Here is a 27109-nt window from a genome sequence, read left to right on the forward strand (position 1 = left end):
ATAAATTTCCTTATTACCTGTCAGTGGGTAAACATCAACTTCTTTTCTGTGTCCCTTCATGTGGGAGAACAGAAGGTGGCTATTCCTTCTTGCTCATTTCGGAACAAGCCAGTGGCAGATCATATGAAATGGAAGATTCCTTGACATCATATAGCACATGCTTCATTAGTGACAGCTAAGGCCACAAGCAATATCAGAGGCTATATAGCTGCGGTTTTGAACCTTCCTGGATATGAGGAACTGTTATGTTTTCCAGCAGAGGTGCAAATCCTTGTATAACAGATTTATATCTTCTGACAGCAAGCTTACCTTTTCAAACTATTTTTTCCACGCGTGCTTTAACAATAATCCTTGGGCTACTGCAGACTTCTGGCTGAAACTGTCCTGCTGTGCTAGTTAACCACTTGGGAAATATAATGAAATTTATATTGTGTAGGATTTGTAAAATGTAGAGCTTCCTGTCATCCTGTATTACTTGGTCAAACTTCCTACTTTGGATGGGACACATATCAGACATTAATTTTACCAGCCTACAAAAATTCCCACAAGAGTACCATACAACTAATCTATGAGCAGAGCAGCTTTCATTACATACACTGTGGTGGCTTGCCATGAGAGAATCATTGCACATACTCAAATGTTCAGGGCTGCCTTTCATTTCAACATTGAAATGAAACATTCAACATTCACATGACTAAAGTCATGCGGCTATTTCTAAACAAGATACACAGGGGATCCATGGATTTGAGTCCCCTGACAATGCTGGACCTAATAGTTATGAAGCCCAATAAGCCATCTCTGCCTATTATTTTATCACCTGTTCTCCAGATGCAGACAAATTCACACAGTTCCCCAACAGCATCCTTTATTAAGTGAAGGCCTCCCAGCATTACGGCTTGTAGAGAGCAGCAAAGAGCAGCTGTGAGGACTGCCACTCTAAGTCCTTCACAAGTATGAAGACTCTAAATCCTCACCTATTAAACACCTCCTGACTGGAAGATAATTTGGATGATAAAAGCACAGATCCTTCTTTGTTTCAGAATCATTATGCTTACTTTTGCTGTAAATCGCTTTTCCACCTACAGAAGTGTTCATCTGGACTAGGAAGCTCCACATGATAGTAAACCAGCTATAACACACATAGGATACTGAAAAATGACAGTATGGGTCATTCATTGAAACTCAATGAAATAAAAGTCCCTCACACCTCATGGTAATAAAGAGTCCAGGGTAACTTTGGCAAGAGTAATAGACTAATACCAGCATGCTGCCTAACTTCCAATACCAATCACTTTACATTCCACTTCTTTCACCCAGGAGATAGTATTGGGGATTTAATATTTTCCTTCTCTTTTCTATGGTGTTGTGCACTGATAGTATGTGTGCTTAAAAATTATTTCAGTGCTCCAGCCTAGATACACATACATTATCTGTATATAATCTATGTTTTCAGGACAGTGGTTAAATATTCATTTTTCTTATGAGTCCTTTGCAGGGCTGTGGGTAGTCAGCAGTGTTAGGAAACAAACTGAGTAAAATTAGTTGTGATGACCCTACATTTAAGAGAAATGTCTCCTTTACAAGCTTGATATATTTGCTTCAAAAAAGATCAGAGAAGACTAAACTGAATAGAAATTAGATTAAAGATTTACACAATTTTTTAAAAACCTGAGATAGGCTTACAAAATGCTCAAACTAATTTCTGTCCATCACCCTTCAGCTTTGTACACCATGCAGAAGGTGAAAAAGTTACTAGGCTACAGACTGTATTATTATGCAAGAGTTGAGGATGATCAAGTCCCATTTTGTTTCTGGAATGACAAATTCAACTTGTCACAGAGTTGTGTTTCAGAATCTTAACTTTCAGTAAGTTAAACCTTATTAAACCTGCGATAATAAAGATAATACCCTAAATGTGAGTGCACACAAAGTACTGTCTGAAAGAGTTCACAGCCCTAAGAGCTGCCTTAATCAGAAGTCTGTGGATTTGGGAACTGCACAATCATGAAATGTGGAATTAATTTCAAGGTACCAAAACATTTGTCAATTTTGCTGCATAACTCAGAAGTCTGGTACAGCCTCTCAGCTTCTTAACAACAATTCTCTCTCCACAATGTGTAAAGTACCTGCCATGTAATTTTGTTAGAGTGTACAGAATGAACATTTTCCATTTTTTGAAAGCATGGCCCTGGCCAGCATCAACACGAAGCCCTAGATACTGTTGTAGTAGATCAATGCAAAAAGGTTTTATGTGCAAACAAATATTACATTAATGCAATTTTTTGATTCAAGCTTTTTATTCCTGAAAGAGAGAACCCTGTCGTACTGATACATGCTGACAGTTCTAAAATTTTATTCACAAAGAGAGTTCACCAGTTATGATGTAGGGTCTCCTTAGTCTTCTGAAAAGCCTCACAGAAGCTGGTCTTGTGAGCCAGAGCTCTATTTATCACCAAAGACAATAATAGGGAAGATCTGAAAACGAGTGGTAAGCAGCCTTTGGGTTTTGAACTGCGGACAAGTAACAATTGTCCAGCAGAGACATAGATCTACAGATAGTGAACACTAGCATGGAACCCATCAGCATTCCCATCATTACCCTTTACAGACTCTTCAAAACATTGCCTGGACTCCTTCGCCAGTAGAGAAGTAAGCAAGAGCGGGGGTGTTCTGAACAGGAACTAACAAAGTTACACATTCTCCTTTGCCTGGCAGGCAGGGGTGAGGGTTAGATGAGGCCAGGGCAAGCTGTACAAACACCTATTTCATAGTGAGGAAAATCCAGGAAAAGTGGTAAAGATTAAATTTAAAATTAATACATGAAAAACACCATTGCTGACCTGTGAGTCATCAAACATTTTCAATTATAAGCTGTACTCACATCCGATGTTTGGACAAGAAAGAAAGACAGAGCAGACAGATGCAATCAACTAGCTTTGCCAAGAAATTAGACATTTCTGCTCCAGCATTCAGATATCCTGTACTAGAAAGCATACACAGCTTCCAGCACCGTTAACACTATTCAGTGAAAAAAAGAATGAAACTGCAGATATGAAAATAGTAACATGGGCATTTGCTGAGAATTGAAGAGAGCTCATATTTATAGCCTGGAAATATTCCTTTTGTAATTTAATGTAATTATATTTGTTGGTTATGTTGGGGATGATATTAGGTAGAAAAAACCAAAGGCGGCCTACAACTTCTGTGCAGTATTCAAATAATAACATGCATTTGACAGGACAAACAACAGAAAGCCAGGCAGTCTAACTGTACTGCCCTCCTCCCCAGTAGCAGAGGAATAAAAGTGGATAAGTTTATATCTATATTCATTTAGTGCTGTAGAGTTATTCCCAGTACTCTCATTTAGCTGATTCATCATGAGATGCCTTTTAGAGCACTGCTATTTTATTATGCACAGATAAGAAAAATGCAGCAATCTCTTGACTAAAGACTTGATTAACAGTCCAATAAACAGGTTGTCTGTTTGTTTTTAAATTGGACAGTACTTCCAGTATAAAACTACAGACTAGAGAATTCACTTTTCAAAATGTTCTTGATGAATTCCCCATGCTTCTCCTTCTCATGTTTCTACACAATCCTTCTTTTAAGGCTATATCTGGTGCATATTCAGAGTATTTCTAAGATATGTAAACAGAAGTCCAGGAAAGAACCACATACATCATCATTGGTTATCCATTGAAAACAGGGCACCAAGGCCTGACTCACCCATGATTGATACAGGACTTCACCCTCAGTAAAAGGCTCAAAATGAAATAATAGGATTACGGGTGCTTATCCATGGCACCTGGTTTAACAATGTAACCATCTACAGTTAGGTTAAACATCCAGATCAAGCTTTTGGAAGTAGCTATTCATTTCTCACAGCTGACTTGAGACTTTCCTTAACGAAGTCTCATTTTCAGAAAAGTAGGAAGGCCAGTCATTCTGAAGATGTTGTTAGCTGCCAAGCCAAAAATTAACATCTGTTTTTGTAGGGTTTGGCCATATGGAGAAACACAATGTGACGCTCATGGTAAACAATAGTGGATGGGAGGCTGAAAAGAGACAGGTGTATATTACTACCTGTTACTATACAATTCTTTTCCAGTATACTGAGCATGGCTAATCACCTACCAGCTGTGAGTTTTGCAGAACACCTGTAGAAGCAAACATACTCATTTTCTATATCTGTTCTGGAGATGATATTAAACACAGTGATTTGAATGAAACTTCTGTGTCTAGAAGTCTCTAAATCTCCAGCTGCATTATTCCATGTCCTGTTTTTTTATAATCTACCCTAAGCATCTGCTGTTGGTCACTGTGAGAGATTGCACATCAGGCTAGACAGATCTTTAGTCAAACTTGGTCTGGCCAGCTTACACACTTTTGATATTAAAAGATAAATACATGTAAGTATGTGGCACGGGTAAGGATCAGAGTTCTTTGAACCCACTGTAAAAAGCCCCAATTTTACCTTCCTGTAATGGGTATAATTTAACAATCTTTCTTTGTATATTCCATCAGCACAGTGAAAAAAACAAACTGGGCAAGGAGGAGAAATTACGAAAAAATGCTTCAGACCTGGTAACTCAGCAAATGAGACTGACATTCAGGAAGGTCTGTCCATCTCCATAACTGGCAGAAGTGACTTTTCTTAGAAGTTAGTTCTTAGTGCACATAAAGGTCTAGCAGGCTTAGTGTAATGGACTCTTAATTTGTGTTTAGCTTATACAAGCAGACAACTCAGCTACTGGAATTAAAAGCAATGCAATTTAAACAAAGGTATGATCACACAGTCTAGCAGTGCTTCCTGAGTAGGGTGCACCAAGAAAAATCTTAGACAACACAATTTAAAAAAAACAGCTTTCTCCTAAAATAAAGTTGTGGAAGATTTGGTTTGGTTTTTTAATCTATATGCCTGTGCTAGAGAGGTGGAGGCCCGTTTTAAATTAAAGAATAAAAAATGTGAAACTGAGACTGGGAGGATGAATTTCATAAGGATCAAATGATAACACTGCAGCTTAAAAATCCCCTGTCCTGGTTAAATGCAAAGGACAAGTAAGTACAAAATATTTTCGCTTAATTTCAATGGACAGCTGCAGGCTCTTTGGCCTAGATACACGTCATCCAACTTCACATACCTACATTGTAGATGTCCATATCTGTGTTAGAAAGGAACTTATTTTCAGGATATGATTTATCTGAACTATTTTTGTCTCCATTAATACAAGGCAAACTGAATTAAGGAAATGCCTATTTATCTCCATCAACTAGAACAAAGGGAAAGCAAGGCAAACCACTTAAGTGTACTGATCTGTACTACCGAGATCCACATTTGGACAGATGAAATCCACCCTTTGCCCTCCTCAGAAAACGCTGAAATGAACAGAAACTCTACCAGTATACCAAATGCTCAGTAGATAGAACCAGGGCCTTCCTCCCAGTATAAAAGACGTTATTTTTACTGGAAGTTAGGTCTCAGGAAGGAGTGCATTGTGAAGCCCATAATCAACTGTCTGAGCACAATTTAAACTAAATGAATTATAGGATGTATTATTAATGGTTGTAATCATATGCCTAGTACACCAATTAATTGAAGTGACCGATGAGTGTTCATCTGAGGATAGAGAAAGGCAGGAAGCTAACATTCGTATTAATACACATATAAATTTTGTAACTTGTGACCCCAGAACACTCTTAAAAGAAAGGGCAGCAACATGTTTTCAAATTACCACAGGAAAAGTAAAGTAATCCCACCCCCCCACCAGTCAATTTTACAGCCAGCAGAAGGCACAAAACCACATGGAGGAGGTATTTTTAATTAAGTGCAATATAAGGAGAATAATGGTTACCCATATTCACTCTAAACAATTATTATCAAAAGGGCCTTAGCATTTTAAAATAACCCATTTAAAAAAGGCTTACTGTTTTAAACATAGGCTGTTTCCGATTACAAAGTAAAGCTTTTAATTAAGATTAGTAAGGCCTAATTCAAGCTATAATTTGGTTCCTTTAGTTAGCAAATGTCTATTAAAACTGAGCAATTAAAGTTAAATAGGTTGAGGCATTTAAAGCACTCCCCCCTGCTTCAAATACTATAATAGAAAAGACTATGTCAGTGACTAATTCAGACCAGAAGACATGTATTTCCCTTAAGTTTTATACTTCCTTGTTGATCATAAAGTTTACAAAAGAAGAATCCACTGCTAAACCAGATTTTCAGTGGAACGTAACATTGTTATACGTTTGTATGTTACAGATTGCCATGTATAATTTAAAAATGAAAATATAAAATACAAATTTGGTACTTTTATAAATATAGTATAAAGTTTACTCCTAATACAGCTTTTTTCCCTTAGTTTTATATAGTTCACTAATAAAAATATGTAGTAAACTTCCCAGTAGCATATATCCCCCTTTTGATAGTTGTGTTCATACTTGCGTAATGGTCTTAAGTGCATATGTTGCACATGTACTTCTGACAGGTAAAGGTAGAAGTATACTATGATTTGTATTACTTAACCAAAACCACCTTTCAAAGCATTCCCACCTCACCTTCCACTTTCCATTTTCACAGCTTCTTCAAAGACTCATGTTCTTCATGTTTGGTCTCCATGTTCTTCATACTTGGTCTCATCTTTGAGATCAAGTTGTTTTAGCAAGTTCAAGCAAAATCAGCTGAACAAGCTTGAGACCTGTATTTCTGAGGGCATGGCACACACCCACACATACCCCTGCCCAGCTGTAGCAGAGCCCTTACCCAGCAGGACACTCACACCCAAACAGCAAACCTCTCACATGTATTCTGGACTCTTCAGGACTCCCGACAAGCGCCCAAATCTTGCCTGTGTAAGTCAGATAACGTGATCAAGAAACCAGGCTGTCCTTTTCATTAAACAAGAAACATACAGAACATGCTGTTTGCAAAGAGGACCATTCAGGTGGCCTCACAACTACAAACACTGTGACTTTCCTCAATGAATAGCAACATTAACAGAAACATGCTAGTCCTTCCAGCAAGCGTCCCTTTCAGGCCTCTATCCCTTGAGTCCAGCCTCTTGCTGACTCAGGCAATTATATCATGTAATCCTACTCCGGATAAGGATTGGTGTTGTCTTCCCATTGGAGAGTAGGCTACAGCAACTGCCTGTTACCTTCCATTCAGATCACCAAAATACTGTCTTAAAAGCACCTAAAAGTTACCACCAGTGCCTAATCATAACATCAATATTAATGGTAATGACTAAAAGCCTTTCAGGATAAGCAGTACAGGAAAGTAGCCTAGTAACTGTTCAACTCAGATGCAGGCTAGCATGCAAATTTACAAGTTGGAATTCCTCAGGATACTTAAAATATATTATAATGATATACTATAATAAAGGTTTTCTGAAGGAATGTAGGCACACAGAGGTATTCATATATGCATATGCACTCAGTTTGTGCAAAGTCCAGTGAAAGCATTCAGAAATGTGCAGTGGAAACTTTTGTATTAACTCAAAGTAAATTACATCAATAAGCTATTCTAGAAAATGGATGTAATTGCTGCTGATACCCTGAACAGATTTGTGTGTATTCCCTATTCAGAATAAACACTAAAGCTTTCAGGTTTTGCTTCATAAGACCACACGTGATGCAGTCAACTGATTTTTTTTTTATATACATATAATGCAATTCTCACACTTTCCTCAAGAAAAAGAATTTTTGAAATATTTCAAAACAGAAACAGTGAAAGGATGTAAAGTGCCAGAAGCATAAAAAAGGTAATTTTTATATAGGTTTAGAAATGACTGTTAACAAAACTTAAGTGACAACACCTTGGACTTTATCCATATCACCAAAAAAGAGAGTTGTTTCCTAGTCAACTGGAATGGTTAATCATACTATAAACAACAATTTGAGGTGGTGATTTAATTGTTAAAGCTTTTCAGAGAACTGCAATAGGGAAGTTCTTCCATTCTGAAGCCATAATCTCCTTAGATGTAGAATTGTTTGTATACAGAATAAGTTGCCACCATTTTCACACAATGAAACAGTCTATACCTAACAAAACAAACTATGCGACACCAAACCATTTCAGTCTTCAGGTTTTTATTTCAGGATAAGGCTGCCTATTCTTGCCTTATACTCATTCCCTGGCTCACTCTTACAAGTCAGAAGAGTCACAGGTCAGAGTAATTCTGGCAGCCTTCCTTCCTTCATTTATTCCTTGCACCCTGAATACGTCTACACACTCCAGTCTGAACGGAGGTAAAATCGCTTTCCTAGGAATTCAAGCCAAGCAAAAGCCCCAGGGTTCCACTTGTGCCTGCCCTGTAATAGCCAACTAGTTCACAGCCTCCCTAGAGAAGCAGTCTCATAGCTTTGGGTCAGTCTGCAACACAGGCCAAGCGAGGCCAATTTTCCGCAGTGTGCCCATGCAGACAAAGCCACTATGAGAGCCCCAGGGAAAATCCTGCAGCAGTCAGGAGCAGGAGCAATTGGTTTGGAGCACCTGCGTTTCCGGTGTGTGGTATACTGAGACCAGTATTAAGGATGAGACGAACTGTACCATTGCTTAAGCAATAATTGGGCTGGTTTAAGAGAAAAGTGGCATGGGCGGGCAACGATGTAGAAAGAACAACTTTGATCATATTCATCTTTAGACAGGTTGGAATGCATCAGAAAAAATGAAATTTATAAATAAAGTCGGACTTTGGTGCTTTGTAGTTAGATAAAAATATAGGCACATTTCCAAGCCACAGTTTTTATGGAATCCTTTTCAAGACTTTAGCAAACAGAAAAGCGCAAAAAGAATAAAGGCACAACTCTACTCAGTAAAGACACTACCATCTCTAAAGGTATGAAGTCAGATATCAAATTCCTCCTGCATAAAGCTGCCAAAAAAATTAGATATGCATTACCTATGCTCCCCTTTCAGCAAAGTAGATACCTACTTACTTCGAGCACTTTTTCACTGTAACAGAGAGACAACTTGCCTGAAAGTTTTGAATGTAGCCTCTGCGTCCGGATAATGAAATCAGAACAAAGGCACTTCAATGCATTTTCACTCTAACCACAGCAAGAACTAGGATGGGCAGCAGTTAAGTCCTGTAGTGTTTTCAGCAATGGTATGTCCAACAAATAACTGCTCCTGCAGAGGCTCCCATTCTCTGGTCTCTGAAGCGCATTCTGCAGCAACACCCCCTCCCTCTTCTCCTGAGCATTAATAATCACAAAATCAAGTATTATGCATCACTCTTTTTTTACCCTCACTTAATTTTTTGATGTTCTGTGAGTACAATGCCTTGTTAACATAAGGACTGACAGTGGTTCATGCAGACTAAAGCATGGGATCAATGGAATGCAGAGTTTACCAATCTCAAGCTGAGAGACTAAATGAGAATTGGTTTTTATATTCTCTGAGCTAACAGCCCATCTGCTTAACAAATTGATCGTAGGAACCAGAACAATCTTCTGAAGGTCATTTAATCTATTTAGTATTTCTGATTCTCTCTTTGGTGGCTGTACTGTAAAACATCATCAATGTTTATGAAAGCACGGTCTTGAATTTGACATGTTATCGATGGGCCTACAGCACCAAACAAACTGCTCACGTGTTAAGCACTAAATTCAGGTCTAAAGCACCCACAAGATGAAGGTCTTACATCAGCTTATTAAGTGATCCAGATCTTTCTTTTTTCTATTCCTTGGTCACTGAAGGAAAACTGTGATCTTCTACAGCTCCAGAGAAGGAGCACTGTAAAGTAAAATAAGACAATATCTTCAATTTAATAAAGCACTTAAACAGAATTACTTAAAAGGACAACAGCTTCTTAATCTTAAGCACATACTCCAGTACCCTGATGGATCAAAGCATTTGAACAAAACAACTCTTCAAACTGTAACATAAGTGTATTCCTTTTGCTGAGCATCTTAAATGTGTAGAGAAGTCTTGAAATTCCAAAGGGTCTGTCAGACCCTATCTTCAGTTTCTTATAACTCTGTCACATTTATGTATGGGCTAGAATTTTTCATGCAAGGTACCTGCTTTAAAGCAGGTTTTCTTTTTTTCAGCCATAATTTAAAACAAATATATACATACTAAAAACAAAGAAAAAACCCAGAAAGTTGTCTTTTTTCTAAAGTGATTATATGGCAAATTCACTGCTTTAGTGTGGTTTTAAAAAATCTCCCTCAATTACTTAGATTTAATGCTTTCAGATTTTGTTTCCTGTAAGGAGGTGGGGAGTTACCTTCCAGTAGATTTCTTGGGACAGAAAATGCTGGCCAAATTACAGCTGAACATTCACCAAACAAGAGTAATTAAAAAAAAAATCATTAAAAGAAAATCACAGTCAAATAAATTCACAAGTTCAGCAGGCATCAGCTGAAATTTAGGTAGCTAAAGTTTCCAAAATGTCCTTCTTGGCTGGTATTTTTTCAGCCTGAGGCTCCAGAAACTAAGCCAGATCAGGAAACCCATTCACCTTGTCCACCACCACCTTCTGCCAATGTGCTGAGGGACAGGTGAACTCTGAACTGGTGGTGGGGCCAGGACCGAGGTGAGAAAGGAAGAAAAAGGAAAAACTCTGAGAGCTGGCAGGAGCTGTTTCGACTTGAAGACAGAACTCTAGAGAAAAGACTGATAAGGGGTCCTCAGAGCTTGCAGCTACCAGCTCTCCAGTCCCAGTGGTCTTGCTGTGGGACACTGGCTCTCAGAATAATACTGCTGTATAACTGCAATAAGCCACTGGGAGAGAGAGGACAAGGGGAGTAAAACTGAATAAACTAAAAGAGAAGCAGGTAAAAATCTGCTAGGAGAGGACAAAAGAAAGAGAAGTAGGATTTGCAGTAGAGAAAGGACAAGGTTAAGAGACAGCTGAGTAACAGAATGTACAAGACAACAAAGACTGCAAGGAAGGGGGACTGCACCAAAAGTAAAGGTAGCAGGCGGGAAAACAAGGAAAACCGGGCAGTGTCTGGCAGATGTATAAAGAATGAAGTCAAAAGAAGGACAGACACTTACATATTGAGCTTAGTCTATTTATGCTCCTTCATTTTATTATAATTTTCCTGGCAGATAATTTACACTGTATTTCGGGGGGAAAGGAGAAGTTCCTTCTAAGCACCAAGTTTACATCACCACAGGAGGCCACCCTGGGCTCTGCAGCTTAACTGTTGAGGCTGATGAAATTTTATCTATTTATACGTTCCCAGAATACCCATAGACCATCCAGAAGACAGGGAGCTTATCAACTATTTAGAGAAGTGTCCTTGGAAAAAAACCATATTTTTCCCAAACTAAGAATTACATGTAATGCTGCTGAAGAATGAGGCCATATTTCTAGTGGTATGGTATTTGTTTATGCAAAATATAGTGATATTTGTATGCAAGAAGCATTTCTGGATTGGGGGGTGGGAGGGTGGGTAAAGGAGCAAATGTTCTTTTTCAAAACAAAAATGGAAGATTTCCAAACTGGACCAGTGGGGCAGCTGTTCACTGAAGCAGCATTATGGGCTGCCAAAAGGTAGCTCTGAGAGGTAGGACAGGGTAGGGCAGAAAAGGGAGAGGAGAAAACAATAGGGGGTGTGACACATGGGCACTGATGGCACTGTGAGCAGTTCAACGGGTCATGTCATGCCAACGAAGGGATATTCTGCTTTTATTGGATAAACTGCTGAACAAAATCAGAAAAACAAATCAATCTGAAATAAATAAATAAATAGATACAGGGGCCAACCCTGGCCAAAAGAAAAGCTCTATTCAAGGAACAGAAGAAGCATGAAGGAGAAAATAAGAAGTTATCATAAGCTGTTAATTCACTTAGGCTGTAATAAAACTCTGTTTTATTACAGAATGTTCTCAGGAGTATTTTCTTGCTTGATACTTCTTCTGCATCCTCTAAGAAACTCCATTCCCTGAAGTAATTCCAGAAAACTGGCAAGCTGAGAATCAAGTATTAAATGGTACCAGACAATTAAAAAAAAAACCAAAAACAAACCCCAAAGCACAGATGTAGAAGACCTCAGAATTGGATTCTGGGAAACACTTTTATCGGCCTAAACCAAAAAAGATGCATCAAGTTACCCAATCAAATGATCAAATGAGTAGGATTTACAGAGAGGAAAAAAAAGAACAGTAGTTACTAGCTCAAATCAAAGCAGCTAGTTTATATTCTCCCTCCCCCACTCCAACAGAGAGCTATTCAGAAAATCCTTTGCTCCCCTGACAGATACGTGGTAGGATATTATCAGCAGATATTATTAGTGGATTTGACCACACCAACTTCCCAGAGCACTTTATTGCAAACAATAACAGCAAGACTATGGATGTAGTGATCATACTTAGCCTGAAATGAGTCAATATTTGCCAAATCCCAGAGGATGACCCTTTCCTGAGAGAACGAATTCACCTTCGGCGGCAATTAGAAGAATCATCAATCAGGAAGAAGTCACGTAAACTGCCTTGTTCAGTGGCATCACTGTTCTTCAACAGTGAGACAGACAGCACAAATCTGAGCCCACTAGAGCTGTGCAAGCATCAAGATGCCCAAGTTTCAGAAACCAAAGGACACCCAACAGCGTCATTTACTCTCACACGACATCATTGATAAAGATGGTCCACTTAAGAAAGAATTGCTGAGAGTGGATTGGCGGGACACCACAGAGCTCTTAAGATAAAGGGGATCATTGTTCCATTTAAAAGACATCCAGAAGCCCCGTTATTTACTCATCCCTGCCAACAAGAGGAGGCTTCAGTGCAAGACACTGGACTAGGAGCTGGGAAATGAGAACTCTGAAAGGTCCTGTGCTGTTTCCAGGTTGAATGATTCAGAGCAGCCCTGTCACAATATTTGGATTCATTTTTGAAAAGCATGAGAAGAACACAGCAGATATTTGAAAGACTACAGTAAATTTAAAATCCAACGAGTGAGACCAGCTTCTTAAGAAAAAGAAAGATAAGTGGGTGATCAAGATTAAAATTGTAAGAAGAATGTTAAGTCAAGCCAGAGAAACAATCAGTTAATGAAGCTGGTAACGGGTTTGGAGAATGAGTTTTATGAGGAGCGGCTGAGGGAGCTGGGGTTGTTCAGCCTGGAGAAGAGGAGGCTGAGGGGAGACCTTATCGCTCCCTACAACTACCTGAAAGGAGGTTGTAGTGAGGCGGGGGTCGGTCTCTTCTCCCTAGTATCAAGTGATAGGATGAGAGGAAATGGCCTCCAGTTGCATCAGGGAAGGTTTAGTTTGGATATTAGGGGAAATTTATTTACTGAAAGAGTAGTCACGCACTGGAACAGGCTGCCCAGAGAGGTGGTGGAGTCACTGTCCCTGGAAGTGTTAAAAAAAAAAACTTTTAGACATGGCACTTCGGGACATGGTTTAGTAGGCATGGTAGTGTTGGGTTGACAGTTGCACTAGATGATTCTAAAGGTCTTTTCCAACCTTAATGATTCTATTATTATTATTCAAATGGAACTGATGAGGAGACAAATTTTCTATGTGTTTTTCCAATTGCTGAGATTTGTTTCAAATCCTTTCAAAACAGATCTAACAAACAGGTACAAGAAGAAACTTGGCCTCACACCCCCAAAATTACTGAAGATTATGATGGGTCGTTTATCTGTACCATTTCTGATTCACCGTAAATGCAATGAGCTATCACTTTATACTTTAGTGTATTGCCGCAAACACTGTGAGTAGTTTAACCTTTGGCTTAGGGACATTATTGCACCTGCAGCATGAGACAGAATTGCATCTGATATTACAAGAGTCTCAAACGTTCACCAAAGTAAGAAATTCATCATCCTGTTTTTTCCACAAAATTAGAATTCCTAATTCAGAAAAGGGCTTTTAGTTAAAAGTTTAGAGATGATCCGTATGACACTCAGGGCTTTTCTGCCCACAGCAACAGATGATGTCAGAAACAAAACCACACATCACAGAACATCAATGGAAATAAAAAAATCTAAGTATTTTGTAATTTCTAAAAATAAAATCTATATAATAGGCAAGTATTTTTCCAGATACCGTATTGAATATTTTCATCCACTGCACACAGACAAATATTAGGAACTATGGCAGAAGTTGCAATGAGCAGCATATCAGCCCCATGTTAGGAGATGCCTTCCTAGATTGTTTGGCTGTACATTTCCCAGAAACTTCCTTCAGCTAAGCAGCCCTTAGATAAGCAGTGGGGTTCAAAAAGGACAATTAGTCTGTGTTTCCAAATGGACATATGCAGCAAATAACCTGATGTGGGGCTGAATATACCTGTACTTGAGGCAGGAATCGTTTATCTTATTTTGAGATTGTATCATGCTTAAACCCAGTGAGGTGCTGTCACGGTGGTGATCAAGAATAACAGACCCCCTTGCAGGTTACCGTGGCCACCTGCCTGTTTACCTGGAATGATGACTTATATTGGGAAGAGGACTGCAAGTACATCAAATTATGACAAACTTACATCACTAGAACTGCACAGGCCTACCCAACTAGCAGTCAAGCAGAACTGCGGCTGATATAACACAAACATCCAACACAAGCAGAAACCTGAAAAATCACCCTCTCAGGGCAGACTCTGCCAAGATACTTTGCCATGGTACATGTATGTTGCCCTCAGCAAGAAGTCTGTCAACAACATTATGAAGCTTCACAGCAGGAATTAAAAAAAAAAAAAAGAGGCACAACTGAAAGTTGTGGGCTTTTATCTTCTACACACAGTTCAAGAAACTGTATGAGACCAATTATTAAAAGAACTGAATAACAGTTACACAAACACTATGAAAGACAGTAGAAAAAATGCACCAAGAAGGAAATCTTATTCAATATGGTAAAGCTCAGAGCGGGGTTTTGCAATCCAGAAGCAACAGGTCCCAGTGAACATGTCTTAAGAAAAAAATCATATCCACCCAATCACATCTTCTATGTACTGTAGAGAAAGAGTCCTGCACATAAGGTATCATCCAAAAGAAACTACAGCTAGAGCAACCCACTGAAGTCACAGTCACACTGCGGATAAACAGTAGGCTGAGGAAAAAAATGTTTAAAATAGAGAGTAAAGTTAACACACTAACTGGATATAGAATGGGCACAGATAAACATAAACCAGAAATTACACAGAGTATTTTAACCACTAACAGTGTGAGGGTTTGGAATAGCCTGAGAAGTAGCATGGGCAAAAAGAAAAAATTAACTGAGTTTGAGATCTAAACCTCTTCATAAACCATTCAGTGACAGAGTACCCTACAACAGCAAACATGCAGCATCGGCACTGGGGACAAAGGAGGCCCTGTCAAGGCCTAGAAAACTTCAGGATTTGGAATCCTTTTGAACCCTCTGGAATTTCTATTGCTTTGACATAATTTTCCAGGTAACAATTTTACTGAGATACCAACCTGTGGGGAGACCAAGAGTCAATGTAGAGAAGGTCGGGACAAAGACTTAGGGAACATGAAAGAATGTGCTTGCAGCTGAATACAGGGCACTGCATTTGAGATGCACACTAAAAGCACAACAGGAAGGATTTCTTAGGTAATAGTAGGTCTGCCAGGACAACTGAATCAGTTATCAATTAACAGATTTTGCATATTAAATAGAAATGGACAATTGAAAGCAAATATTATTTTAAAGATTACCTGTGTTGGACACATTATTCTGTCCTATGAAGATGCTAGCTACAGAATTTGTGGTCAAAGGATATTAATATATTATGTGATGTGGGTAAATATCATCACAGCAATGCTGACCATGTGGCTTAAAAAAGCATAGCAGATAGCTCGTTGAAAAAAAAGTAGTAAACTGAAGTCTACAGAGGGGAGGAGGAGACAGGACACAGGAAGAACGAGCAGCTCTTCTGTCTGGAGAAACAACTATGCTCTGTGGAAAGAAATAGGTCAGCTGGTTCAGGCAAGAGGGCTACCCAGAAAAAAAGAAAGAAAAAAGGTAGGGTAGGTCTGTGAACTGAGAAGTCATCCTCAATCCTCAGAAACTCTGGAGAAACCCAGTCCAAAAGACATTGTGGGATAAAAGCAAAGTTCAGAAACAAATTCTCTGCTAAAGGAATTTAACAGACTGTCAAGAAAATGTTTCATTTCAGTACAATTGCTGCTAGAGCTCTCCACATGTCCTTAAAGGAATGTTTGTGTCATATTTATTTCTCCCCACCCCTTGGTCAGAGCAGCAAAATATGCACAGAATCCTGCCCAAGTGGCTGGGCTCCTCATTTACTGCATTAGCCTAAAGATCCCACTTCTTAAACTATTCATTTTATTTGAATAAAAACCATATAAATAAGTACACAAATACATATTCACATACTGGACATATTTGTACAAATATGTGCTCTATTGCTTTTATAAAACTTAAGAATCATCCAAATCATGTTAGTTCCCATACTCTATCCCTTTCTCTAAAAATGGATTTTAAGTGAATGAAAACAATATTTGAGACTGATGTTTGAAGTAGATTAATATGCACACCTTTCTAAATCAACTGTAATGCCTCGGTGTAACCTAAACTGGCAGCTCACTGTAATTTATTAGAATAAATTTGATCACATAGTATCATTGCTTTAAGCTCACTGCATTATATAAATTGCAATTCTGCTCAGTTAGTAAAATCTGGCTGTATATGAGAGCCTACACTATAAGCGAGTTAGTTATGCTATAACGAATGTTCTTTAGACATGAAGCAGTACAGGTAGATTGCTACAAACTTAGTTAAAGAGGCCCATTGTCTGTACAAAATACATCCTTTTCTCATAGGTAACTAGTTTCAGTGATCAAAAAGCTTACTTCGATAAGTTCAGTTATAAAGACCCATAATTGTTTAATGACTCATCTTTGGTTTTGGCACAACAAAAACCATCCTTTTTATTTCATCTTTGTTATTACAAGCACAGTCACTTTTATCTTAGAAGATAATTTTTAACGGCTGATTACCGGTGTTGTCTTGTGGCAGAATATTAAATACCAATCAATACTGCTAGTCTGTTTATTTCTGTAGGTTTTGAATACTTGACCTCAGGATGCAAAATAAACCTACTCTATGTGAACAGCAGACCTGAGGCAGATCTTGGGTCTGCCACTGACTTGTATGACCCTTCCTTCACCTCTACAGTTTTGAGTTTACTCACTTAGAAAAAGGCCATAACAGTTTCTGCCTGTCACTGAAGTTACATAACTTCAGTAACAAAGTTTCAAAGTGCTTTGGGATTAAATTAAGAGGTACTACGTAAGTAATTTAAAATAAGCTCCAGAAAGGAAGCATCAAAAATTTTTTCAATCTTTCTGCTTATCCCAAAGTTTGGTATTAATTACAAACTTAAGCTATAAAGCTGATGCAAAATCTTTAGAGCGGTTAGTGTGACATTATAAAAAAAAGTTATATATCGCACATAGTAACACCTGGTTTAGATGCCTTACATTCATTTACGCGACTAACGCTGAACAATTAACATCCATGCAGAATGTGTTGCAGTCTGCCCCAGCTTACCTTACTTATCAAGCTTGTCAGACACTAAATTCCATTAGATATGCCTTTGACATCAGCCACAGAAATTCCATGATTCTGTACATCATTCCACAGAGAAATCTGACTTTTTACTGCTTACTGAGCTCTCTTTTTTTTACTGACCCAAGGTAAGTCAGACAAAGAGAAATATGTGTATTAAATAAGCATGAGTATCAGCCAGGTCTACCATTGAACAGAGCTCAACAGCTAAAATATGAGTAGCTAAAGCTCAAGGAAACTTTTAATGTGGAAAACCAATACAACAAGAAGTACCAATTCTGAGAATGCTGTAACCTCCACAGCTGTGGCCTCGAGTACATTTTTTTTCTGCAATAGAGACGAATAAAGGAAGAAGTGGTGCTGAATTATTATTCTGTTTGCAAGAAAGAAAATCTGGCTTCCAAATGAACAGCAGCTCGGAGATGCTAAAGCACCAAGAGGTGGACACTAGGAATTTGCCTCTCTCGGTTTAAGCCCAAGACAGAAAATCATGACAACCACAAAAATGCTTTATAAGGGCACTTGAACAAACACTTTGGAAGTCCACGGAGAATAATATGTGGTTTCAAATTTTTGTAGACTTCAGCAAAGTCATTTCTAAGTCTTTAATCTTTTTAATGGACTGGCCATATACATTTTGAAAAAGTTTCAGTCTGCTGTAGAAAAAGAGACTTGGAAGGAGAATTTTTATAGCTGCTAAGGATCTACAAGTAGAAAAAAAACCTTGCATCTTTTATTTTAAGGCTTTCTGCTGCTATTACAATATTCGTTCTTTTCACCAGAGAACAATCCCTCCGCTGAGGTTCAGTAGACAAGATGGAGCTCATAAACCCTGAAATATGAGTGTACACAGTGTCTAATAAAACACGCTAGGTCTTTTTCAATCGCAAGGATCGATGAAGGACATACAGAAGTAAAACAACTTTTTAAAGTCTAAGTACAATAACCTGAAATAGTTCCTTTCCAAGCAGTGTTCCACAGAGTACGAATCTCACGACAAAAAGATCACGACACGCATAGTGTCAGAGAGAAGGAGGCTCCAGTGTCCTGTTCGAGTGGATGCAGACAAGCACCTACGGTAACTGCGGCCCGGGGGGAACGAGGCTCTCGCTGGGTGAGAAGAGTGCCGGTAAATCACACGTTGGTCAGGCGGAAGGTGCGAGCTCCCCTGCGCCGCGGAGGGACCCGAGGGGAGCAGCCGCGCATCCCGCTGGGCCGGGCCGGAGGGCGGGCGGCGGCCCCGGCTCCCCGCAGCCCCGGCGGCGGGACAAGGCGTGAGGCCTCTCCGAGCCGCGGGCACGGCGGCCCAGCTCCCCGGGGCGGCCAGCCCTCCCCGCCCGCTCCCTGCCGGGGAGCCAGCCCGGCCCTCGGCCCGGCCCAAGCCCTGAGCCCGGCCCAAGCCCTGAGCCCGGCCCGGCCCCCCCCACGTGCTCGGCGCGGCGCCTCGAGCCTGCCCGGGGCAGGCTGGTGCCGACCCGCGGGGCGCCTCGGTGGGGAACGCCTGCCCATCCACCCCCCACTTTTTAAATTTTTAAAAGTAGGCTGGCGGACGCGATGTTTGCGGTGCCGGACAATTAGCAAAAGCAGCAGGGGGATGCTTGCCAATAAACACCGAGATTTGAGGTTAAGCAGCTGTAAATCTGCATTAATCGTTCGAGGAATTCAGCTATTTACAAAAGCTTTTAAAGAGCAAACAAATAAGAGAAGGGAGAGGAGGAGAGAGAGGAGAGGGGCCGAACTGTCCTTACCTTCGCATTGTTTCCCTTCGCCTTTATAGCCTGGCTTGCAGATGCATTTGTAGGATTTTGGTGTGTTTTGGCAAATCGCATCGATGTGACAGTCATCCGTACCTTCTGCGCACTCGTCGACATCTGGAAGCAGAGAACGAACCCCAAGGGGGCAGATAAGAAGGGAGACCTGAGACAGAAAACCGCCAAGGACAGACACTCCCCTTGAAGAAGCTGTTTGCTGGCCTGTCCTCTAAGTGCCGTCCTGGAAATGGGAACACCTAAGGTGAAATAACTGAAAAAAACCACGACGTGTTATCCTCCTTAAGTCATTTATAAGCACTACTCCACCAAGCTAAAGGGACTCAGTCCCACGTTCATTAATCATTAGGTGGACTCGAAATTAACGTCTGCTCTATAGGTCCGGTACCAAAGACCCACGTCTTAGTGAAATAAGAAAGTGTTTAAATGACCTATAAAAGGAGGGGGAAAAGCCCATTTGCATGTTCTAGCAAAGAGGTCTTCTTAATTTAGAAAGATAGACCCTGGTTTAAATAAACTATGCTGGCGGGGGAATGAGGAAAATAAATATTTGCACAGCAAAACCGCATTAATCCTTTTTATTAAGAGGCAAAAAAAAAAAAAAAAAACCCAAAAACGGAAGACCATATAAAATTCGGTAAATTAGGGCGGAGAAAAGCAACCTGCAATAACATCACCTACGCGGCCTGAGGGGTCCCAGCAGCCCTCCCGGCCCCTGCTCGGGCGGGTGCCTTACGCGTGAGCCAGGCTCCGGAAGGGGGGACCCAGACCGCTTTTCTTGTTTTCAGGGTAGGAAGCCTTTACAAATATTTCAGTGACGGGCATTCGTTTTGTCCCCCGGATTTAAAGAGGATGGGGGAGGGACGAGGATGAGAGAGAGCCGAGATTTGGTAGTCGTGGGAATGTTAATGAAGTGAACATAGAAGAGGTGGGGGGGAGGAAAAAGCAAGCTCGGACCTATTCAGGGATGGGGTGTGCTGTTAACATGGGAACGCTTAAAGCCCTGCCTAACCTGCCCTGCTCCCCAGAGACGGTCCCCGGCCGCCCTGTCACCCGCAGCGCCCTACGTGGGGGCTGCCCCGGGGAGACCGGCCAAGCCCAGCCTAGCCGGGCCGCCCAGCCGGCGCTGTCAGCCGCGCCCGCCGCCTCGAAAAGGCACATCAGAGGGGTTTCCCGAGGGTTTCAGGTGAGAGCCACACCTGGGGCTCCGGGGGGGGGGGACGGGGCCAGGGGAGCGCTCTGCCCTGGAGGGGGGGTCAGCAGCCGGGTAACAACCCGCAGTGCTGCCCAGAGCCCGGCCTTACTCTCAGTTTTAAGAAGTATCGAGGAGAGAGGGGTGCTGCGGGGGGACGGTGGGAGGGGGGCATCCAGCGAGAGACATGTGCAGCTGGCTTCATGCCAACTAGATTAACAGATCCTCAAAAAAAAAAAAAAAAAAGGTGCGCTGAAGTGAAAGCGGTTTTACTGTTAGCTTGAAATCCTAAGGCGAATTGTTTCAGAAGTGCTCACTCGGCCATCTCCAGTGATAAAACACGGATCCTTCAAAGCCAGCGGGGACGGGAGGGGGCTATTTAGAGAGGGGAGGATAATCAGATAGCGCGGCACGGCCCGCAGCAGAGAACTCCTCCGAGAGGTGCGGGCCGGCCCCGCGGGGCACCGCAGGGCTCCCAGCGACGGAACTGCCCGCTCTCGGTACTCGTGGTGGGATTTGGGGGGGTTTTAACGGAAGAGGGGAGCGGTTTCCCCTGCCCAAACGCAGAGCGTTCTGGAGAAACGCAGGGCTGCTGGCATCTGTTTCCTTCTCTCTCTTGTCCATTCGTTTATTTTACCCGCTAAGCCGATTCAGATCTAGCTACGATTTACGTGAATTAGCTTAGGGGGTCCGAGGGTGCTGCCCAGATCAGACACGGATCCACTCAGGCACAAAAAGAAAAGAAGTTTGGTTTGGGGTTTTTTTTCTCTCTCTCTTTTTTTTTTTTTTAATGCTTTGGTTCATACTTTTGACTCATTAAACCGGTACCCATCTCCCATCAAGATCAGCAAAAGTGACAGCTGGACTCTTTATAATGCCGTCAAAAATTCAAGCAGCATTGAGCCAAGGGGGACATTTCACAGCAACCAGAGGATGCCTGGGAGTCAGGCGTGAATGCCAATGAGTCAAATGAAAGGGCAAAACCAAATATGAGCCCCTGCTCTGCTCCACATCTCACATTGCATTTCTTGGTCTTTAAGAACTTCTACGCTGACTTCGGTGCGTTTCAACTCTTGTATCTGAGGAAAAGGGATTTCTCTCTCTCGCTCCCCCCTCCCCCTTTACTTCACCTTAAAGGATTTCTTCTAGCACAACTTCAGAGACTGCATACGCATCTTTAAGAAATTACTTCGGGCTTACAACATTCCTAGGCAGATGGGGCTTTTGGTTGTCGGCTGTTTGCTTTTTTTTTTTTAAACACCGGAGCAAAGACTTACTACCATTACTGCTGTTAAACAGCTACGAGCGCCGCTGTTAAGAAACAGCAGGTCTTCGGGTTAATGGGCAGACAGGGAAAACCTGTGAAGATACAACAGCCAGCGCTTCCCCTGCGGAGTCTCTGGGGCTCAGCACAGATTTATCTCGTGGGCACTTAAGGAAAGTAACTTTTTCTTCCCAGTCTCTCCCTCCAGACGTCCCTTGGCGGCTCCGGCAGTGTCAAACACGCGAGAAAACGCCTCCCCACCACAACTTCCAACACCCCCGGCACTGCTCGCCGCGAGAAGCGACCTCCCCCTCAGCACCTTACGGCAGGGAGCGGAGAGCGGACAAACGCGGTCCCCCCCGCCCCGGGGCCGCGGCTCCGAGCCGCCCCAGCCCGGGGTAGGCGGCACGGCGGCGGAGCCCCCTCTTACCTGCGCCCCCGCTGCCTCCCGCCAACCTGCCGGCCCAGGCGAGAGCGAAAAGCAAACAGCAGCGCCGCGAAAAGCAAACAGTGCCCATGATAGGGATGCGATCCCCGGTGCCTGTCTGCGGCAAGGGACGCGCTCGGGGCCGGCCGCGCGGAGCCGCCGGCGCTGACGCCCTGACAGCGCCCCGCTGATTCGCCGGGGCTCCCGCGGAGGGGGCGGGGCCGGCCAACGGGGCGGGGCCGGCCGTGCCGCCCCCCTGGGCTGCCCGTCTGCGCCGCAGCCGCCGCCACCGCCGGGATTGCCCGTCAGCCCCGCCACCGCCGGGGGCGGGGGGCGGCCGGCGGGGCGGTTGAAGTCTTTCCCGCCCCAAGAGATGTCTGTTAAGCCAGGCCTGTGGTGCTTATCGGCGCTATGCCCGCGCCCGTCTCCCAACAGGTAGGAAGCCCGCAGGGAGCCGTTGCCGCCGTTACCGGGCTCCGTCCTCCCCAGCTGCGCGAGCGCTGAGCTTTGTTCTCCTCAGGGGCCGGGGCACGCGGGCGGAACGTTAGCGCCCCCCACCACGCCCCGGGAGGGCGCCCCCCCGCGGCTGGGGGCGGGGGGAATGCAGCCCCTTGCCCCTCAACAGGGAGCAGCGAGGAAATGGCTCCCCCCAGGCTGCAGGCTCTGAGGGCGGACAGGCCGGCGCACTCGGCCGGCCATCTCCTTGACAACCACTCGGCGGATTTTTCCCCCTTCCTGGGCTCAGACTAAAAGAAAACTTTTTTTTTTTTTTTTTAAATGTGTCTTCCCCCCGCCTTCCTCCTGGCCTCGCCTCCTAGCGCTGCCTTTCCCACTTGCCTCGGGTCGTTACCAGGCGCTGGATTTCTCCAGCGTTCTGAGGGCTCTGCTGCAGAGAGGCTTGCCCCGCTCCAACTCCTCCGAGCCCCGCGCGACTCGGGGCAGCCTCAGCCCCTCAGGTGACCCGTACGGCCCTGCCACGGCTCCGTCGGGGTGAGACGCTCCCCCCAAAATCAGCAGGGAAGCTGAAACTGTCCCTGCTGCAGACACGTGTTTATGAGTGTCATTGTCACCACCGCCCTGAAGGAGAAAATTCTTCGGTTTTAAACCCGAACATGAGAAACTTGTCCCCTCGGAGGCAAATTTTGTGGCCCTGAAGTCTTCCATACTGATTGTTTTTAAAGGACTGTAAGAGCTTGCAGGCATCCGTGTTAAGGTGCACAGCAGATGGGGGTGCAAAGTCTTGTTTCTTTCACAGCCCCCTTCCCCCCCCCCCCCCGGACTGAAATGCTTTGCTCCTTTCAGTTCTAAGTCCTAATTCCCCAGCGAGGCTGTCCGTGGTGTGTCATCCCGATAATAAATACACCCCACCATAGCCTTAGATGCCTCTTTTTGTCAAGTTCCTCCCATATGCACGTTTGAGTGCAATATACTTGCTGAGAGAGTAGCACTATTAAATATCTTTAAGCCTAAAGAGTTGGGAATGAAATGTAAGAAAAGTTGCTCAGCCCAGCTGCTTGGTTAGTAAAAGTACGCACCACTATCTTTTTCTTTAATAAAACTAAGTAACTAGTGCACAGCGCAAAAACTGTTTGTTTTCTGAATGTTTACACCCCTGCTTTGGGCATTCCCATTCTTAATCCTTTAGGGGTAAGGACAGGGGTATTATTATTTTTATTATTTTAATTCCGGTCCCTTATTTTTGTGTGAATATGCTGAGGTGCAGTTGTGAATTCCATGCTCCAGTCTTCCCATGGATACACCGAGCGTTTCTTCCATGTAGGTCCCCAGAGGGATTACCTGGTACCTTAGAGCTCCACCTAGTGAGTTTTATGGCATGCTGTCGCAGAGCGACCATCACCTCAGTAATTATATCCGCTGGTAGGGTGATCTTGTTCGATCTTTCTGGAAGGGCTCTTCTTTTCAATGTTTGAGTTTTGTCCTAGGTGGAAAATAAGGTAAGCCTCCTTACTAATTTTTAAAAAGTATTTAATAATTAGCCTTGTCGTTCCATTTCATGAAATCATGCTACAATTTATTATGGGATAAATTGCTCAAAAAGTTCATTTTCCATGAAGGAATTAACTAGAAATGTCTAAAAATGAGCTATCTCAACTTTTAAAAGTCCCAGTGTAATAAAAAGGTTTTCTAAAGTAATAAAATACTCAAACTGCCTTGGTGATTTGCTCTCTAGAATGTATTATAAGTGTCATGTCAACTGCATCTGTCAAGTTGCTCTTACAGAAATCACTACACCTGTGCCTTTTGTCTTCCCTGATTCTACGCATTTATAATATGCACAGTACAAACGCTGCCTGCACAGCACTGAGGAAAGTGAGTCGCCTTGATCCAAATATCACACCGTGTATGGCCTTGTATACTCCAAGGGTGGCATGCAACTGAAAGCTGAAGATCCTTCAGATCAGGTGGCCATCTTTTAGCTAGCTTGCCTTTTTTTTAACCTTTTTTTCTTTTTAAACCAAGATCCTGACTGGCAGAACATATGAGGAAATACAACGGTACAGTGTTTATCAAAAGAGGGCCTGAATCTGAAGTCAGGATCATCACATACAATAAGAAACATGATCTGCAGTGCCAGGCTGAATGTTTCCAGAAGGGTCTTTTCAGCAATTTTCCTTGCTAAAGGCCACATCTTAGGAAAGGGATCATTGTGGACTTTCACCTTTTCCACTTGCAGTTATGCTTCTGTGCTCGTTTATCATCATCTAACATCACCCCTTTGTCAATTGCACAGATGCTTCCATGAAAAATTTAACATTAGAAGTAATGGCCAAGCAGCTTCTTCCAATGTGGAAACTAAGAGCCAGATTCATGACCATAAATCTGCTCTGTATAACCAGGGGAAGCAAGAGCTACCTGAACTGAAAGTGGAGGGGGCCTAGCTTGGGAAGCACCGCCATTGTTTAAGCTCTCTACCAATGCACTTGAGCTCTGCCCGAAAACCTTTCTCCATCCTGCAGCTTCAGCTTGTACGTTAATGGATTGCATGGGCTTCTAGCATTCTTCCATACTGATGCCTTTAAAGCTTTTGGGGAATATTCCAACCAAATAATTACTATTAATAATAGTGTGTTGTATTTTTAGGACCCTTCTCTTTACAGCTTAGAAGATCCACAAACACCTGCATAGCAGGAAGGCCAAGGGCATAAGTAGAAGCGTGGCTGCAGAACAGTAGCCTTGCCTTCAGAACACTGCCTCCTGCAGACATGCACCATTTGAAGAACACTGAGAAGACAGAACAGCATCTGCAGAATCATTTGGTTTCCCAGTTCGCTATTTATGAATGCCTGTATATAGGGGCCAATGCTGCCTCTGGAGGCAACACAAGCTATAGACAGGGCTAGCAATCACAGCAGTCACCAGGCAGGCTGTGCAAACTTGAGTAAATTGCTGTACCTCTGTGTTTCTGTTTCTTTCTTCTGTCCATCTTGCCCATTTACAGGGCAAGCCCCTTGGAGCAGGGTCTGTCTTTAACTGTATTAATACAGCACCTTACCAAATAACATACTAACTCCCAAATTAGGGCTTTCATGAGGCTAGTGAGACACACAAACCCTGATAGGATAATCCTTTTATTTAGCTTAAGTTCTTTGCTTTCCCTGAAGTGTACTATGAAAGACTGAGTGAAACCTGGCTCCCTCAGACAGGGGACAAGGAGGCCACATGCCAGAATTTGTGCAGGGAACATACATACTTTGAACCCTGGACCATGTACCTCTAAACTTTATTTAAATCTTTTCTATTAGGAAGAAAGGAACAATGTAAAACCAGCTCTTCAAAGCAATAGAGACTATTTTGCATTTCTACACGTACTTAGTGGAAGCTTTTGAAACTAGAGGCGATGGACATGCATAGCACCACATGATCAATGCTAAGTTCCTTCTTTCCAGGAAAATACAGCATCTAAGTTTCCCAGAAGTTAAGCAGCAGCATGCAGCTGAAGTATTTAAAAGATTTGTCCTTGTACTTGGGAGAAAAAAAAAGTCCACCATAATCCATAACGAAAGTTTTGTACAAGAAAATTCAGTGTCTGAGAAGAGGAGGATATTTCGTCTTTTTCCTTGGAGGAAATGGGTATTACATAGCAGCTGCTGTAACAGTTAAAAGGCGCTATTTATTCCATCACTTTGGTGAGATTACAATCAATTTTATCTCAGTCTCTCATGAGTGAGACAATGGTTGAAACCTTGTGGAAGTGGTGGTAAATTTGGACGTTCTGGCCAAAAAAATGTGTAAGTCTGTGCCAGACTTTGAAGAGGCACATCAATGCATGCTTGAGGACAGCTACTCTCCTATTTCTACTGTGATGTTACCTTTAAAACATGTCACCTGCTTCATCTAACTGACCCTCCCCTTTCATTGCCAGGGTGCCAAAAGAATTAAAACTCACACCAAAACATTTCCTTAAACCTGTAAATCTTTTAACACTGTGGATGATGATATGCCTTATTGAGCACCTACAAATTCATAAGCTGCTTTTCCCTTAACTCTTTTGTGAACAGTTTTCTATTCAGAAAAAATGCTTTAGCAGCTAGAGAGGGAGGAATAAAAACATTACTACAAAGAGTAATGGAGATTTTTTTCCTTCCCGCTTGGATGGTAACCACTGAGAGGGAAAGATGATAATATTAGTGATGAGCTGGAACATACCACCATCACCACAAAGAGCAAAGTAGAGTAGATCCTCCATTACTGGTACTCACCCTATCCTAGCAAAAGGCACGTTTTGCCAAGATGAAGGTTACATCTCAAACGAATGAGGATTTGATGCATAAAGAGCTGGTAAAACCTGCATTATGCAGGAGACTTTTTACAGCAAGGGACACCTATGAAAGCTGCAAAAGAAAATGCACAGAACAAGGTTGTATGCACTACCTGTTTTGAGATTACACCACAGCAGGTAGAAGAACAGGACAACGGTCTGTGGAAACATGCAGCTGAAAAGGATA

General features: G+C 42.4%; 1 protein-coding gene across 5 annotated transcripts in view; it reads right to left on the reverse strand.

Annotated features, from left to right (window-relative positions):
- SCUBE1 (signal peptide, CUB domain and EGF like domain containing 1) overlaps positions 1-22310 on the reverse strand; it is a 219497-nt gene extending 197187 nt beyond the window's left edge. For all 5 annotated transcript variants that reach the window (XM_064460913.1, XM_064460938.1, XM_064460930.1 and 2 more), the window contains exons 1-2: positions 22146-22310; positions 19239-19361 (exon numbers count right to left, since the gene is read on the reverse strand). In XM_064460913.1, the coding sequence (XP_064316983.1) occupies positions 19239-19361; positions 22146-22233 (211 nt within the window). In that variant the 5' untranslated portion in view covers positions 22234-22310. The remainder of the gene's footprint in view (positions 1-19238; positions 19362-22145) is intronic.
- Positions 22311-27109: the final 4799 nt, after the last annotated feature.

This window comes from Phalacrocorax carbo, chromosome 1 (genome assembly GCF_963921805.1).
Source record: "Phalacrocorax carbo chromosome 1, bPhaCar2.1, whole genome shotgun sequence".
Lineage (NCBI taxonomy): Eukaryota > Metazoa > Chordata > Aves > Suliformes > Phalacrocoracidae > Phalacrocorax > Phalacrocorax carbo.